We start from the raw sequence: 16,147 nt of genomic DNA, 5'->3' as shown, positions 1-16,147 counted from the left end.
AGGTCTCAAAATAACTAACTACTACTTCTTACCCTGAATTTCACATCAGTGCATTAACCTCATTTAAAATATGAAATTCATAATAGAGCCTTCTTGTTGTTGTCTAATGTATTGCTCGTGAATTCTAAAATTTCTTGATGAAAATCGTAAAATAGTTGACTTTTCTAAAGGAGAGCAAATATATATTGGCAATATATATTCGTTCGATTCTTTCTTATAAACAGGTGGAAGTATTTGCTTTCAATGAAAACAAGCTTAATTTCAGCAATTACGATCCTAAATGAAAATGTAATATTTTGAAGCGGGATATTTTATGCATTATGATTAGCTGTTTGTACTCATACAGACCTTGATGCAAGAAGGGGAGGGGGGGTAGATATTTCTTTTTGATATCTTACATGCTACATCTTGGAATTATTCCATTCTTATAGTGAAAGAAAAAATTTCTAAAAAATATTGCAGTTGCCCACTTCTTGCACTGAATCTTCAAATGCTGTTTTGTCACAAAGAAAATATGAGAAGTATCTTCGTTGGTAATTTAGGTCCATCTATCTTAAGATGGTCTCTTTGTTTTCTCTTAAATGTAGCAGATGTGAATAACTTTGAAGACAATAATAAAGTAACCTTTTAGAAACAAATATTAAATATATTGTTTGTGCATGATAGCTATAGCCATCCAATTCTCCATAGAAATATTGTTGGTAGTCGCTATATATACTTACATAATTATATGTGCAAAAATTAGCAATCCTATGCAATGATTATCTAGTAATTGACTTAAGTTCATTATTAAAATGTAGGAAAATTATAGAAACAATACAATTTCAAGCAATTTAAAATGCTTTATTAAACTATATGGAAAAAAATCAACAAATGACTATCACAACCATATCAGAAATTTTAAAAAAAAATAGAGTAATAATGAGTAAATTAAAAAATGGTTTTCCAACATCCTCAAAAATATTTAAGCTAAATTATCATTATAACATGTATAAGTTGTAGAAATAAAATGTACTTTTGTGCAGCCATGTTTAGTTTGAATTATTATAGACAAAATGGTCTCAACATTGTGAACTAACAAACATGGTTTAAAACCTTTGAACAAAGCCATTCATTTTCCAAAATAATGACAACTTTCTTAAAGAATACTGTGCTTACTAGTAAGAATGGTTTTCTTCAAAACCAAGTAATCCAGTCAGAAAATAGGAACATCTTTTAACAGCTAACTCTGAAACAAAAAGGAATAATATGAAAATGCATAATTGTTTTAAAGACTAAAATTAGTTTCAATTTTATTTTTTATACTATGAACTTCAATTTGAAATATTTTATTTCTGCCAATCTACAAGCTTGGAAAAGAAATACTGAGTTCATAATATTTTAACATAGATGGCAGTGATCTTAGTTATTAAAAGCATTCTATTTTAAGACAAAAATAGTTTGAAAATTCTTACTGTTTCATTGGTACATCTGTATTTAGTTCTAATTGATCAAATTAAATATTGAAAGATGCATAAAAGATGTTTACTCTGATATTATGTTCCTTCTCTAATCGAGTGGAAATTATATATCTTTTAAATGGCATAAACAATTACAATTTATTTGGATAAATAAATAGATCCCTAAGCACTATTAATCATATTTAGTAAAATATTTTTAGAACATTAACATTTTAAACTAAAAAAGTTTAAATAATGTAATTTTTTTCAGTAGTATAATCAACTTAAGTAACATTTAGAGTGGGTAATTTGTATGCTTCAATATATTTATAATACAAAGGCAGCTTGCATATTGCATTCTGCAAGGGCTTTAATTTTTTAAATAAACAGAAGATTTTTTTTTTTTCCATTTAAGAAATGTTTTATATCGTATTGAAAATTATTTTTAAATGAAATTTATCTTTGAAATATTTTTCCAAGCAAAGGGATCATACTTTTCCTCATCATAAGCGAGTTAAAATCACTGCAAATACATTTAAATTATCTTTATACAATCTTATGTAATCATAGGAATTTAATTAAACAAACAGTTAAAAGTAATAACAGATCAATTAATTTACAATGTTTGTGCAAATAATTAAATCAATCTTAAACAGTAAGTAATATATCATAAAATTAAGTTTAATAGGCCTGCAATGCAACAATAAAATGTAGTGAGAGAAAAACGTAACACTTTTGAAGTTCTTCCCTTCTTGCCAATGTTACAAAAAGAACTTTTATAAACTTTTTGATAAATTTAATGCATCTAAGAAAATTTAATTAAATTTGAATGGGAAAATTTGTATTGAAGTTGCCTCTACTTACCATTGATATGTTATATTAACTACATTTCTTTAAATAGATTAGAATTATAAGTTAAAATAATTATCACCTGTAACAAATTTTATTATGAAACATTAAATCACTTACTTAATGAAGTATTCATTACACAGATTGACTTAAGCATGATTGCAAAATCAGAGGTGTTTCTTTGTAGCGTTTTTCCACTTTACTCAATGATTTTGCATCCAAATCAGCAATTGCAATTGAGAAAAGATAGGAATTTCCATCTTTATCATGAACCACATTATGACTAGGGATGGCAGTGTTGCTACAAAAATAATGCATTATTTATAACTGACAGAGAAATCTAATTTTAGATCAAGATTTCTAAATTTTGCTTTTGAAATGTCAGTTTTAAAAGACGAAAAAATCTATGATAATAAAAACAACTATCAAAATTAATGAAGAAAAAAGTATCAGAAAAATTAATAGAATAATGTAGATGTTTATTAATCAAAAGAATAAATTGCAAAATTCTAATATTTATTCTTGATCAGTAGTATGAGCTTTATTAAAATATATATGCTGATAACTAGAATTTATGTAATTAGATATATAATAATTTTTCTTGAAAACATTTTAATAAAATGATTTTATATATATATTAGCATTTCAGAATTCAATATAAATACTTAATTTTACGTTTGTACATATACATATTTGAAGAAATATTAACTAAATAGAATGTAAAATAAATTACAATAATTCTAAAAATCAAAGATGATAGATATGGTCATTTTTTTTAGCATACATTTACTGATAGAGAATATAATATCAAAATTTCATCAGCAATTTAAGTAAATTTTACTGTTTGCTAAAATTTTCATTATTCAGTGAAATTTACTTTAAAAAAGTCAGTTTATTATACAGAATTTTTTTTCTTACGATTTTAGAGGAATAAAATGTTTATTTCTTAGTATAATCTATAGACCTGATATTTTTAATGGAAAATTCCAACTGACTTTAATCAATCTTTTTGACGTTAGGTTTGAAATTTATTGCAGATCACAAAATAAATTGTCAGAAATTTTAATTCTCTATATCTAAAATTTATTCAAAAATACATCATAACAATAAGTAGTATATATATTTATCCTAAACATTTATTCAGAATAGAAAATTAAGGTCATTAGTTTTATATTTTTCTAAAATTCATAAAATATTAATTGCACTTACTTTCCAGAATACTTTTTTAGGACAAGCATTATAGAACAATCTTGTGCAATAAGTGCTACAAGAAATTCCCATACCTAAAAGAATGCATTGTTATTAGATGACAATATGGTGCAGTCACTTTAAAAATATGCAAAAGTTATTTTTAGATTATTAAAGAAATTTTGAGTTTAGTTTAGTTATATTAACATCCCATTTTAAAGCTATTTAATAAAATACGTGAAAAGAAAAATAGTTTTTATTTTTCCATAGTAAAAAAAAACATATCAAAACTTAACAATGCTAAATTTATAAATTCAGATATCTCCTCTAAAGAATGATATCTATAGTACATTCTTAATTTAATTTTATAGCATTTTTATTATATTAGTCTTCTAATTTCATAAATGTACACTTAAAATTTCTAGACTTCATATTATCTTGAAAAGAATGTTATACAACATAGAAGAATGTTATACATTTTATAGAATTATCACAAACAACAATGGATAAGAATCTTAAAAGTAAAATTTTTAACTCAACAAATTATATGTTAACTATTAACTGTTATAAGTGATTAAATCTGGGAGAGGGAAAATTAATATATTTTTTCTCGTTTTAGAAATACTTCTAAAAGAAAACATTATTCATATCAATATAAGTATAAATTATATTACTGACAATACATCAATATATATATGCTACTTTTTCCATTACATAGACATAAAAATTAAATTAAAAAAAATATTTATTTAAGATTAATTAAAAACATGATTTGCTTCTCTTTCATCTAACTTGGTCATTTTTAGAAATATACTGCTAATATATTTATAAAAGAACTATGTCATTTATGGTCTGACATATTTCTGTCATTTATGGTATATTTCAGTTTGCTTAACTGTATAAAAAGAAATGTTATATGATCATTTTTAATTAATACCTTCCTAGACGCATATTCAATGTCTGTTTCTCCTTTTGCTTGGCAAATTTCACCTAGGTGGGGTGGGGTTTCAGATATGGAATAACAACCAATATAATCCGGGGACCTATAAAAAATTAAGAAATAACAGATACAGATATATACATAATCAATGAAATGTGATTAATTTTATATTAAATAAAATTATTTTTTAAAAATTGCAACATAGAGTAATTTAATGTTAATACACATAAATGTAAATAATTATGTATAAATTTATTAATTTTAAAATTATTGCAAGCAATAGCTAAAAAAAAATTGTAATTTTTAAAAAAAAGAAAATTACAGGATTATCTAGCCTTTTCTCAGACAAATTCTACATTTTGATACATATTATAAAGAAGAAAAAAACTTACTTGTTTTTAATTTTTTGCATTTCAAGGTATGCATGATATAAATTTTTTATATGAAGATTATCCAGCATTTGAAGACAAAGAATTCGATACAAAACACAACCAATTGGCAAGTCATGGCAAAAATCTAGAAAATATTTCAACAATCAGAACAAACGAAACAACAAACAGCAGAAATTTAATAACTTTTTTTTAAAAAGACAAATATCTCATTGAACAAAATATTTTATTGTAATATAATACTATAAAAATTCAAAAGCTTTTGTCTATTTTAGTTTAATAAATACTAATTTCCTGTCTAGAAACAACATGAGGGCTCTCTTGGAATGGCCTTATGATTTTGAACTATGGGCAAAAGATGAGGATGACAACTGGGGTGAATTTTATGAATAAAATAGAAGTACAGAAAACAAAATTAAATTGGAAAGAAAGAATTTCTTGTACAAAGAAATCATTATATATACATTAATAAATTATAATGTATTATTATTTGAACTACTGAGATTAAACTAAAGGATTATTTTTATTCCTGAAGATATGGAAGATTTTATTCCTAAAGATTTGTTATGATAATAATTTATTATTATCATAACAAATTATTCTAGCTTAGAACTGTGAATATCATTCCATAGTAAAAATTGTAACTCTGATCCTTTCTATTAATACAAATCCAATCCATTCTCAAAATAAACAGTATAAATGATATTATTATCATTTCAATCCTAAAAATATCCAATCATAAATTATTGTTTTGATTTTTCCAATCACTACAATTCATTTAATTCTCAAAATTAGAGTTTTGAATAATATTTATCAGTTAATACATTGAGAAAAAACTATATGATAAATAGGCTCATGATGATTTATAAATCAGGAGAGCCCTCAAAGCAGTCAATTCAAATAAGAAAATTTTGGTAAATATAAATGATGGACAACTTCTTATTAAGATGCTTTTATATATATATATATCACTTAATACATTGAGAAAAAACTATATGATAAATAATTTTTCTCTTGTTAAAAAAATAAGAAAAATTCTGTCAAAAAATGTTACCATTTTCAGTACAGCCAGGATATGCATTTCTGCACTTCTGTAAATGGTTTTTTTGGAAAAGTTTAACATTTTCATTCATTTTTCCAGGAAGAGGCTTCAACAATATGTCAATGACTAGGTTGCAAAAGACATCACAGTAACTAGAAAATAAATATTTTTTTATTGATACATAACTGACTATATTTTTCATAGTGTCATAAGAAAAAATTTTTAAAAAATGTTCCCTTGAAATTTGACAGGATAAATGGAACCTTTCAAAGACAAGACATCAATTTTTTTTATTCATTATTTTTATTGGTTAATATTAACTAAGCATTCATCTCAAGATTTAATCAATCCATTACAGGATAAGAGCCCTTCTGTAATCTGTCTCCACAGATTTGGATTACATGTTCACAATCTTTACATGTATGGAAATAAAAGTATTACAGAGTACTATATTATTGATTGCCCTATAACAAAAAACTTTCATTTCACCATGTGCAGCATAGGAAACCTATTGAATAGGTATTAAAATGTTGTGTAAAATAAAAGATCCATGGTACAAATAATGAAGATTATAAAGCTTCTTATAGAAAAAAAGTATAATATCATCAATGACTTTAAATGTATTCATTGACTAATGAAACATTTATTGTTGATTTTTTTTTTCTGCACACATTGATTGTTTACCTCCATTATCTCTCTCACCCTCTTTTTTTTTTTTTTTTTTTGACTTTATTCTAGATTCTTCCATATGCTTAGAGGATGATGATTAGCCATAAACTTATAAAATCAATTTTCTCCAAGTGGTTTCGTAATTATTGTTTACACTTCATAGGAAAGTTACAAAACATGAATTTTAAAATGCCAACTTTCCCAAAACTTGTTAAGTAAATTTTAAAGCACATTGCAAACTGTATTGCTAATGTTTATAAATCCCAATTATACTAAAATGTGATATATTTTTCACCGATTCTTTCTTATATTTAAAAGTAGGTGAGGATACAGGTTTAGTAATACAATATATGTAATAAATTCTATAGAATTTTCCAATTGAGAACTGAGAAGGAATAAAAAACATTTCAATAAAATAAAAGAAAATTTGCAGAAACAACTCACAAAATATTAAAGCATACATTTTAAGAACAAAACTAGTATGTTTTTGTTTTATGAAAACTAATCAAATAATAAAAAGTAAAGAAAATATTTTTTAAAAATAGAATCATATACCATGTAAAGTAAATATATTAAAACAGTGAATCTTATGCATATTAGAATTAAACTTTAAAGCAGAATTTAATATTTATAACTTTTTAATAAATGCAAATTATTATAGCATAATTGAAATTACCTGGCAGAAATATCACCAAAGAAATCAAATAGCACATCTTCTAAATCATTTCTTTTCTCCTCTGAATACACAAGTTCTTGATCTTTAAATATTCTAAGGTTATTTCGAGGTGTTTGAAGAAGTATCTTTAAAGCATGCTGCATTCTGGCTGGACATCTATACAATTAAAAAATTACAAAATCAAACTTATAAAATATAACAAATATGAAACAGAAGAACAGCACATACATTAATATTACTTACCCGCTAAATAAGTCTGTTGGACAATATGTACTTTTTGAACTTATCACTTTTCTTCTCAACTGAAATATAAATAATAATAATGAATGCTATTGATTTCTTTTTCATTGACTTTGATAATATACTTAAAATCTGTCTTATATAACTCATAAAATATTCTTATGATCAGAATACGAAGCATATTAGAAATGAGAATATATAAATACAAATAATACTTTTTTTTTCCCACTCGACAAATGTTTAATGAAATCTAATAATTTTTATAGATATAAAATTAAGTTTTTGGTAAAAGAGATCCATAAAAAAATGAGGAAAATTAATCCAGCTTCCAATAAAATATGGATTGTTCCAAAAATATTGGTAACTAAACTTCAATTAATAAAAATGAAGATTATAGTTGCTTTACTTTTTAATAATACAATAGACAATCATTTTTTTTTGAGAATTTTTAATTTTTTTGAATGATGATATGTTTCTGTAAGTTAATTAGCTATTTTATGTAAAAATTGTTATTTTTAGTGTAACTATTTCATTGTTTTAACTGCTAATTTTTTAATATCAATTATAATGATATTTCAACAAAAGTAAAAAATTTAATATAAATATTATAAGATTATTAGAATTATTCACTACCAAAAATTCATTCCTAATTGGAAAACAAATTTGGCAGATGATCTTAAATGTTTCAACTCTGTGATTAAATTTTCTGTTCGTATAAATGTTTTGCAGAAGTTAAACTATTTATTTTTTTTTAACAAAAATAAAGAATTAAACTTTTAATTTGAGGGATCATTTTTGCTCAGGAAAAAAATTAGGCAAATATGTTAACAAGTGCAATCATACTATGTCAAATATTTAAAAATGTTAACAGAATTTAATTAAATAAGATAATAAGAAAATTATTCTTATAGAATATGAAATTTTCATAATTATAAAATAACATTTTCTTCATGTTAAACTTCACAAATTCTCAGCAATTGTTTAGTTATTCACCTTTAATATATCAATTTAAAATAAATCATCATTAAACTTCAATTCAACTAAACATACCTTAAAGTGCTGCATCATACAAAACCGACACATGAGGAGAGAACTGGATGAACAATCTGATGGCAAGAACAACTCCTTGGATAGAAAACCCTGTTTAGGCTATAAGAAACTGAGTCAAGAAAGTGAATTTTAAATAAATAAAGAAATTTAATGTATTATAAGAATTGAATTTTTAACAAAATAAATGCAAAAAAAGCACATTTTGAAAAGAGGGATATTTTCTGTCAACTTACTTTTATTTCCACACTTATAACAGGGCCAAAAGAGGAGAACATTTTCAAATCTGGTGGCAATGTGCAATAATCAGGCAACATCAGAACATAAGTATTTTCTTCATTCACGATTTTGTGCAATCGAGACTCTATAACGAATGAAAAAGATACATACTATACTATTAATGATACACACTACTAATCAAGTCACACTACTCATGATTTTAATAAAGTGCAAGATAGTATAATTCATCATTGGAATTGAGAAAATATTTAGCATATGCACTTATTCATCATGGTATGAGAAAACATATGAAGTGATATATGCAGATATAAGTTTTCATAATAAGCCCATAAATATGTTTGCCCTTGTTTCATATTTTAAAATCAATTGTATGATCAAAACAAGCAAATTTTTCAAAGAAATATTGAAACATGTGTCATTACTAAAATATTATAACAAAGTTTAAATAAAAATACACCGAATTTAGAAAGAAGTACTCTTTCAAAAGAATGCTTTTTTACATATATTAAATTAGAAAAGAAATAATCTGGTAATGTAAATCAAGCCATTTTCACAATCAATGTCAAATATATCAACTAGCATTGTAATCAAATAACATGTATTTTTGAATATTTTGTTTCACTGTACTTTAATTCACGGAAAAGAAGTTAAATAAATTTAATTTCATTTTTCTTGATTATTGTTTTAGAATTCTAACTACTTGATGCCTGCTGAAAGTTATATATGTCATTGGAATAAATGAATTTTTATATAAAATTTGTTTTTGCATATTACTCTATGAACCATCAATTAAATATCATTCATATATAAAGAAAAATCATTAAGTTCACAAAAAATCTATGTATTACTGCAGTCAATTAAATGTTTTAATAAATTACTTTATAATATAAAGTAGTTGTCAAACAAACGAAATGTAAAAGTTAGAAATCTATAAAATATATATTTTTCTTCCTTATGATACAAAATTAATTAAACCTAAATATATATCAAAACTGCACTTCTGGATATAGCAACTTTTATCTGAACACTAATACTTATTCCATATAATACAATATTTTTTCTCAAATAAATCGATACCCAAACAGTTAATGCAACAAATCATTACATAAAAGAAATCAAACTTACTCGGTCTTTGTACACTGAAGAGACTATTGATTGTTTTAATTTCATCCTTATGTATAAATACAAGAACCTATAAACAAGAATTTCATTAAGAAAAACATTTAAAGTGAGCCCAGGCAAGAGCTTTTGATAATAAATTCATTGATGGCTGAAGAAAATTAGCATTCCATATGTTAAAATGGTACACAATTACATTATTAAAATCAAATTTACATCTTTTTTGCATTGATAAATTTACATAAAACACAATTTTAATATATAAGTATATTAATTTTAAAAAATTAATATAAAAAAAATTAATATAAAATATATATCAAGTATAAATTTTTTAATTAAAATTGGAAAAATAACTTATTTAAGGTAGATTCTTTATATGGAGGCTATTTATTACAAGGGTTCCTAAGACATGTCTTTGGCAGATTTTTCAGCAGATCTTCATTGATTAGGATTTCCACAACATAAAACCACACTCCATATAAAAATTCACATATTTATTTATTTATATATATATATATATATATATATATATATATATATATATATATATATATATATATATATATATATATATATATATATAAAATTATTTCAAATTAGCTGGAAATAATTTCCTAATAAACACTTTCCCAATTTATTTCTGGAATTAATTTCTTAATCAATCAAACTTTGTCTTCACCATAGCTTTAAATTCGAAAGCTCCCTGGTCTTTCATTTTCTGTTTTTGCCATGACTTAGATAAAAAAAATCTTGACAACAGCTAAAAATTGGACTAAATGATTCTAATGAATATTCTAAAATGAAAGATGAAAATTAATCTAAAGAATAAAATGAAGTTCTGAAGAAAAATAAGCATTAAAAAAACTCAATGACTATTACTTCAATCCAGATTGATTTTGGAGTTGCAAGGTTTTTAATTTTCCCAGAGAATCAAAATGCTGAGGCTTGAAAATTCCTTCTAAAATTATATACAATTAAAGATCTTTTTGAAGCTTTCTCTTTCATCTTTTCAGCTAGCCTCCTCAGTTTGCCATTTTGCATTTGCTATGATATGTATAAAAAAATCTTGACAAATCTAAAAATTGTATTATATTCATGAAATTCTAAAAAATAAAGAGCATTAAAAAATTCAATGATTGCTTCTTAAACCCAAAAATACACACACACACGCATATATAAGTGTGTATAATGCCTGGCCCATGTTAGCTTATTAAGATAACTTCAATCATTTTGCTTGGATTTTAACCTTCCTTGGATATGTAGTAAGGATAGTAAAACTCTTAGATGAATTAATTCATAGAAGGTCCAATTAGTTCAAGGGTGTAGAAATGAAGGACGAAACTTTCATTTCACCATAATTTCTTTATGATTCAAGATAGAAAAATAAATTAGATGAATTAGCGTCTCATTAAGAAGAACACCTTTAGAACAAAAAGTTTGATATCTGCACTTATTTATTGATAATAAATAAATTATTATCAATAAATAAGTGCATTTATTTATTTATTATCAATAAAGAAATAAATTATTATCATAAATAAGGCTGAAAAATGATTTTTCAACCCTTAACTTCAATTATTTGTAACGTAATCTGCATTATTGCCACATTTAAATATATGAAAAAAACTTCAACTTTTACTTTTTTTCCTTAATTTTAAGTTGTTTAAAACTAAATTTTAATGCATTAAAATTTAATAACTTGTAGAAATCCAATTAAATAAAAATTAAGGAGCAAAAATATTTATTGGCAACATTATGTAAAAAAGGTCAGTTTTAGAAAATTTCAAAAATTGTACTGTTTAACAGAACTGTAATAACTGTAAACTTTAGTTCTGTTGAATATACTTTATTACAATTATTTATTTATTTAAATGTGGCGAAACAAATTATGTTAAATAATTGTTTTCCTATAAATATTGAATTATGTGATATCAATACTTATTATCTATGGTCATTTCAAAATATTTCATTGTTTTTGCCTAAGAATTAGAAAGAATTGACAAATGAAGAGAGAGCGAAATGTAATTCAACTAAAATGTCAGTAAATTGAAATAAGCCAATTTTTTAAAAAAAATAACATGCATTTATGGACTTGAATACTTCTCTTTCATTTCTGAAAAAAATATTAATATTTGATGTTAGATGAACAAGCATGTACTATGATTAGCCTATTATGCTAATTATATGTTTTAATATGCTAGTATATGCATAACTAATAAGCATATACTAGTATATTAAATAATTCAATGGGCTTATTCCTTACATCTAAGTAAATAAAAATTATTTGTAAAAGATTATTATTCAACTCAGTCCAAATCTTAGAATGAAACATAACTTCAACATAAAAATGATAAGAAACTGATAAATTTATTTTATATTAAAATCCAGTTTGTATGCAATTTTAATGCACAGTACTTGTGTATTAACCACATGCTACTCATAAACTTTTGATTAAACAACATACTACTGGCTCATTTTAAGCCAAACCAAATATTATTGACAAACATAATAAATGCATAAACATGACATCTTTGGCAATTAATCATTGGTTGTAATAAATATCATACTTTTGACAGGTGTTTTTTTTTGCCATAAATCACTGGCATACAATTAATACACATATAAAATGCTGAAATCAATAAGCAAATTTTACCAAAAAATAAAACTTACAGGACAATTGACTAGATTTTCACCTAATAATGGTTTCATAACATTTTTAACCATAGAAATTTGATTTTCACACTTTTGACGCTGCTCATCAATGCATGTTGTTTGCTAAAAAAAGTTATAAAAAAAGGAGATTTTTTTTTATATTCAATATTATATCATTAAAATAAAAAATATCTAAAGAAATAAAAACAGGCAATAATATACACACAATAAATTAGAATTGTGCCTTTTATTTGAATTAAATCAATTACTAAAATACACATTTAAAGAGATCTAGAAATAAAAGTAATTGAAAATACTACACTTCATTAAAAGTTACATTCACTAACTAAATAATTAAATTACAAATTTGATTACACAAAGTTTTCAAAAAGTTGTAGGTAATAGATTTCCCATTTGTATTCCTAATTTTAATACAGCTTAAACTATTTAACTTTCTTGTAACAGGAAAAACAGAAAATTTTTCTAAAATTAAAATTATTAAAAAAATTTCTAAATTTTTCTAACTACATTTTATGGGACTAAAAAAAAGAAAAATTTGTATAAACACATCACACACACAAAAAAAATATTGGGATCAAAATATTTTTTTTAAGTTAGTTTAACTATTAAGTCAAATTCCTAATTATTTAATATTAAGGTTTAATTCTTGAATTAAAAATAATGCATACATTCATTACATAATAAAGAATTGCAGCTTATCATCAGATATTTGAAAAAGGTACCATTCATTCTTGAGCCATTGATAATATATTTTAGAACTCCCAAACATATGAAAATATATGATTTGAAACTGTATCTTATAATAAAAAATATTAATTATATTAAAATATGTGCTATAAAATTCATCCTTCCTTTAATATTTATCATTCAATGCGAGCTTCAAGCTCTAAACAGAAAATCAGTAATAGTGGAATAAAAATAATTATTAAATCAACTACCTATTACTATTAAAATTTATTTCTTTACACTTAAATATCTTTGGATATATCAAAAATATATGGCTCTGGTTACAAGTTGCAAATTAATTTGTTCTGTAATATTTATTCATAACTTTTTTACACAACTGCACAGTTATTTTTTTAAAAAAAAGAATCGCTAAATTTTAGAAATGAAATCAAACAATAGTCAAATATATTCAAAAAATTCAATAATACAAATTTTAGCATTTGAGAAATATATTCCATTTCGGAAAAACCTTGAACTAAATCATACTTATTACAAAACATCATTATTTCTCTATCCAGTTCACATTTTATCTTTCATTATTAACAATGAAATTGAATAATAATAATGAATTTCATTATGAACATTTCATTATTATTCATTATTAATCAAAACCTAAAAAATCATACTTTTTTTAAATTTCAAAGTTGGAAAATAAGATATAAATCAACATTCCAGATACTAACTTTTGATGCAGCATCTTGTTTTTCTAAGCGTATTACTTTTTCTTCCTGAAATATAATAATAATAATTAGTAATAAAAATTGAAATTTCAATTTATTTATAGTGGTAATTTTGGAAAAAAAAAAAAAAAAAAAAGGCTATGAAAGTATTAGAAACAAGTGCCAATTTCAAAAAAAGTAAAAAAATTCTGATAAGATCAATTATGATAAAAGTTTTTTCTGCTTATAAACAATTAGTCAATAAGTACCTAATTTAAAAAAGGAAAATTTACATTGAGCTATAATTAGTGAATGAGCTTTATCTATCTTTGATGCTTCATTTTGATTAATGCTGTAAAATGCAAAAGTATAAAAGAATGTTACAACACCTTTTTATAATTTTATTTGAAAAAAAAGTTGTAACTAATTACGAATAACAGAAGTAAATAGAAAATTCCTCATGATGTCTTTCAAATATAATAACATTTAAAATTTAGGTAATATATTCTCTATACGTAAAATTAAAGTTATAATTTTAAATGATAGTATATTTACTGCAATCTTTTGCTGTTGTGTGTTATCTTTTAGCAATTGCCCAGTTATTTTTATTCCAATACAACCAAATGAAAATAATCAAATCATGAAAGATTATATGTACACCTTTTTTAAACTTATTACAAAACCTGCATTCCCTTCCCCGCGATAACTGCAAGTTTCAGGTGATATGATAAGATGCATATCATGGACTTTGACTAGAAAATTGTGATTGGAAAATTGAAAATAAAATCTATCTTCATTCTCCACATGTATTAACGACTCGGAGCAGAACACAGAGAAGATAAATATCCAAATCGCTCTTCCGGTTCCGGTATGTATAATCAAAGTCACAGTTAGGGATAAAGATCTAAATCTATAAAATTATAGTGGCTCGTAGAAAGTTTTTGTCAAACGCACTCCAGATCTAAATAGCTATTGACCTGAAAATAAAGGCATAACATACAATTTCTTCACACACGGTTGAATTTTGATGGAGAGTTAACCACTTAACTGTTTTCTTTTCTTTATTATATTAAGATGACATCTTCTATTTTAGGAATACTTTCTTATTTTGATTCAAATGGAAATCGATTGAATACTTGACTTATCTATGTATTCGAAGTCATTTTAATATTGAATTATATTCGTTATGAATGGTTTATTTTTTGCTTGCAACTATCAAAATTCGATAAAGCGATGCAAGTATGGCATACGGGCAAAGCAGTTAAGCGGTTAAATAATTTTCGGTATATCTAACCACAGAATAGGAAATGGACTTGTTTTGAATTGAAGTACTGTATTCCTGTCTTTTATTATAACTGAGACTCAAAAACTTTACACGATTGTATTATAGGGCAGTTCGATTTCGGAAGAAAAAAAAAAGACTACTATTACAAATAATTAGATGGTACAAAGCTTCAAGTCTATCTCAAACATATGAGGGGGAGAGAATAAAAATTCCTAATTCACTTAGCAATCAAAGTTATTTCAGTGATTAACTAATGATTATTAGTTAATCTATTAACTAATCATTAACTAATGGTTATTTTTAATTGTCAACAAAAATAATCAAGTAGCCTTATAAGGTTCGAAATTACAAATAATATTGATTGGAAAGGGGGAAAAAAATAGATTAATTTGAAACTCCACCATTCATCTTTTATTATTAAGGAAATATTCAAACAAAAGCATATTTTTATTTAGCAGTCAAACATCTACTCTAAATAACATTTATATGACAAAATTATGTGTATAGAAGTATTTAAATTGAAAAATAGAACTATTTAAAATATTTTCAGTGTCATAATTAAGTCATTTTTCTAAAATTTCTTTTTGGTGTTTTTTTTTTTTTTTCCAGGTTGTGATTTTGACTGTTGGCTAGATTTAGAATTTTACGTAGAGAAAAAAGAGATTCTTTCTCGTGCAATATTATTGTACAACATGAATGCTGACAACTATTCAGATATTATGAATCTGCACAAGAATTACCGCACCGTAATTAGCGGAGAATTCGGAACTTCAAAATTAGGCATATGAAGTCAGCACAATAGTTTATAGACCATTAACTAAATAATTCGTGATTAGAATGAGAGTATTTTTTTTAATGTTTATAAAATAGAAGAAAATTCGTGGAATCGAGCAGAATCCTGTAAATTAAACATTCGTTGTCCATCGTCCGTTTCCTGCAAGATAAGAGGAACGAATCAAATGAGTT

General features: G+C 24.1%; 1 protein-coding gene across 1 annotated transcript; it reads right to left on the bottom strand.

Annotated features, from left to right (window-relative positions):
- Nucleotides 1-888: 888 nt before the first annotated feature.
- LOC129975644 (inositol-pentakisphosphate 2-kinase-like) lies at nt 889-14,515 on the bottom strand. Its single transcript, XM_056088739.1, has 14 exons — nt 14,452-14,515; nt 13,921-13,965; nt 12,509-12,613; nt 9,845-9,911; nt 8,716-8,843; nt 8,483-8,581; nt 7,436-7,494; nt 7,193-7,348; nt 5,860-5,999; nt 4,809-4,932; nt 4,414-4,519; nt 3,498-3,571; nt 2,409-2,589; nt 889-1,228 (listed from the first exon to the last, which is right to left on the bottom strand). The coding sequence occupies exons 3-13, from the start codon at nt 12,560-12,562 to the stop codon at nt 2,424-2,426; spliced, it is 1,173 nt and encodes a 390-aa protein (XP_055944714.1). The 5' UTR covers nt 12,563-12,613; nt 13,921-13,965; nt 14,452-14,515; the 3' UTR covers nt 889-1,228; nt 2,409-2,423.
- Nucleotides 14,516-16,147: the final 1,632 nt, after the last annotated feature.

The sequence above is a fragment of the Argiope bruennichi genome, chromosome 7 (assembly GCF_947563725.1).
Source record: "Argiope bruennichi chromosome 7, qqArgBrue1.1, whole genome shotgun sequence".
NCBI classification, from domain to species: Eukaryota; Metazoa; Arthropoda; class Arachnida; order Araneae; family Araneidae; genus Argiope; species Argiope bruennichi.
Note: the sequence above shows the minus strand (reverse complement) of the source record. Positions and strands in the feature narration are given on the sequence as shown.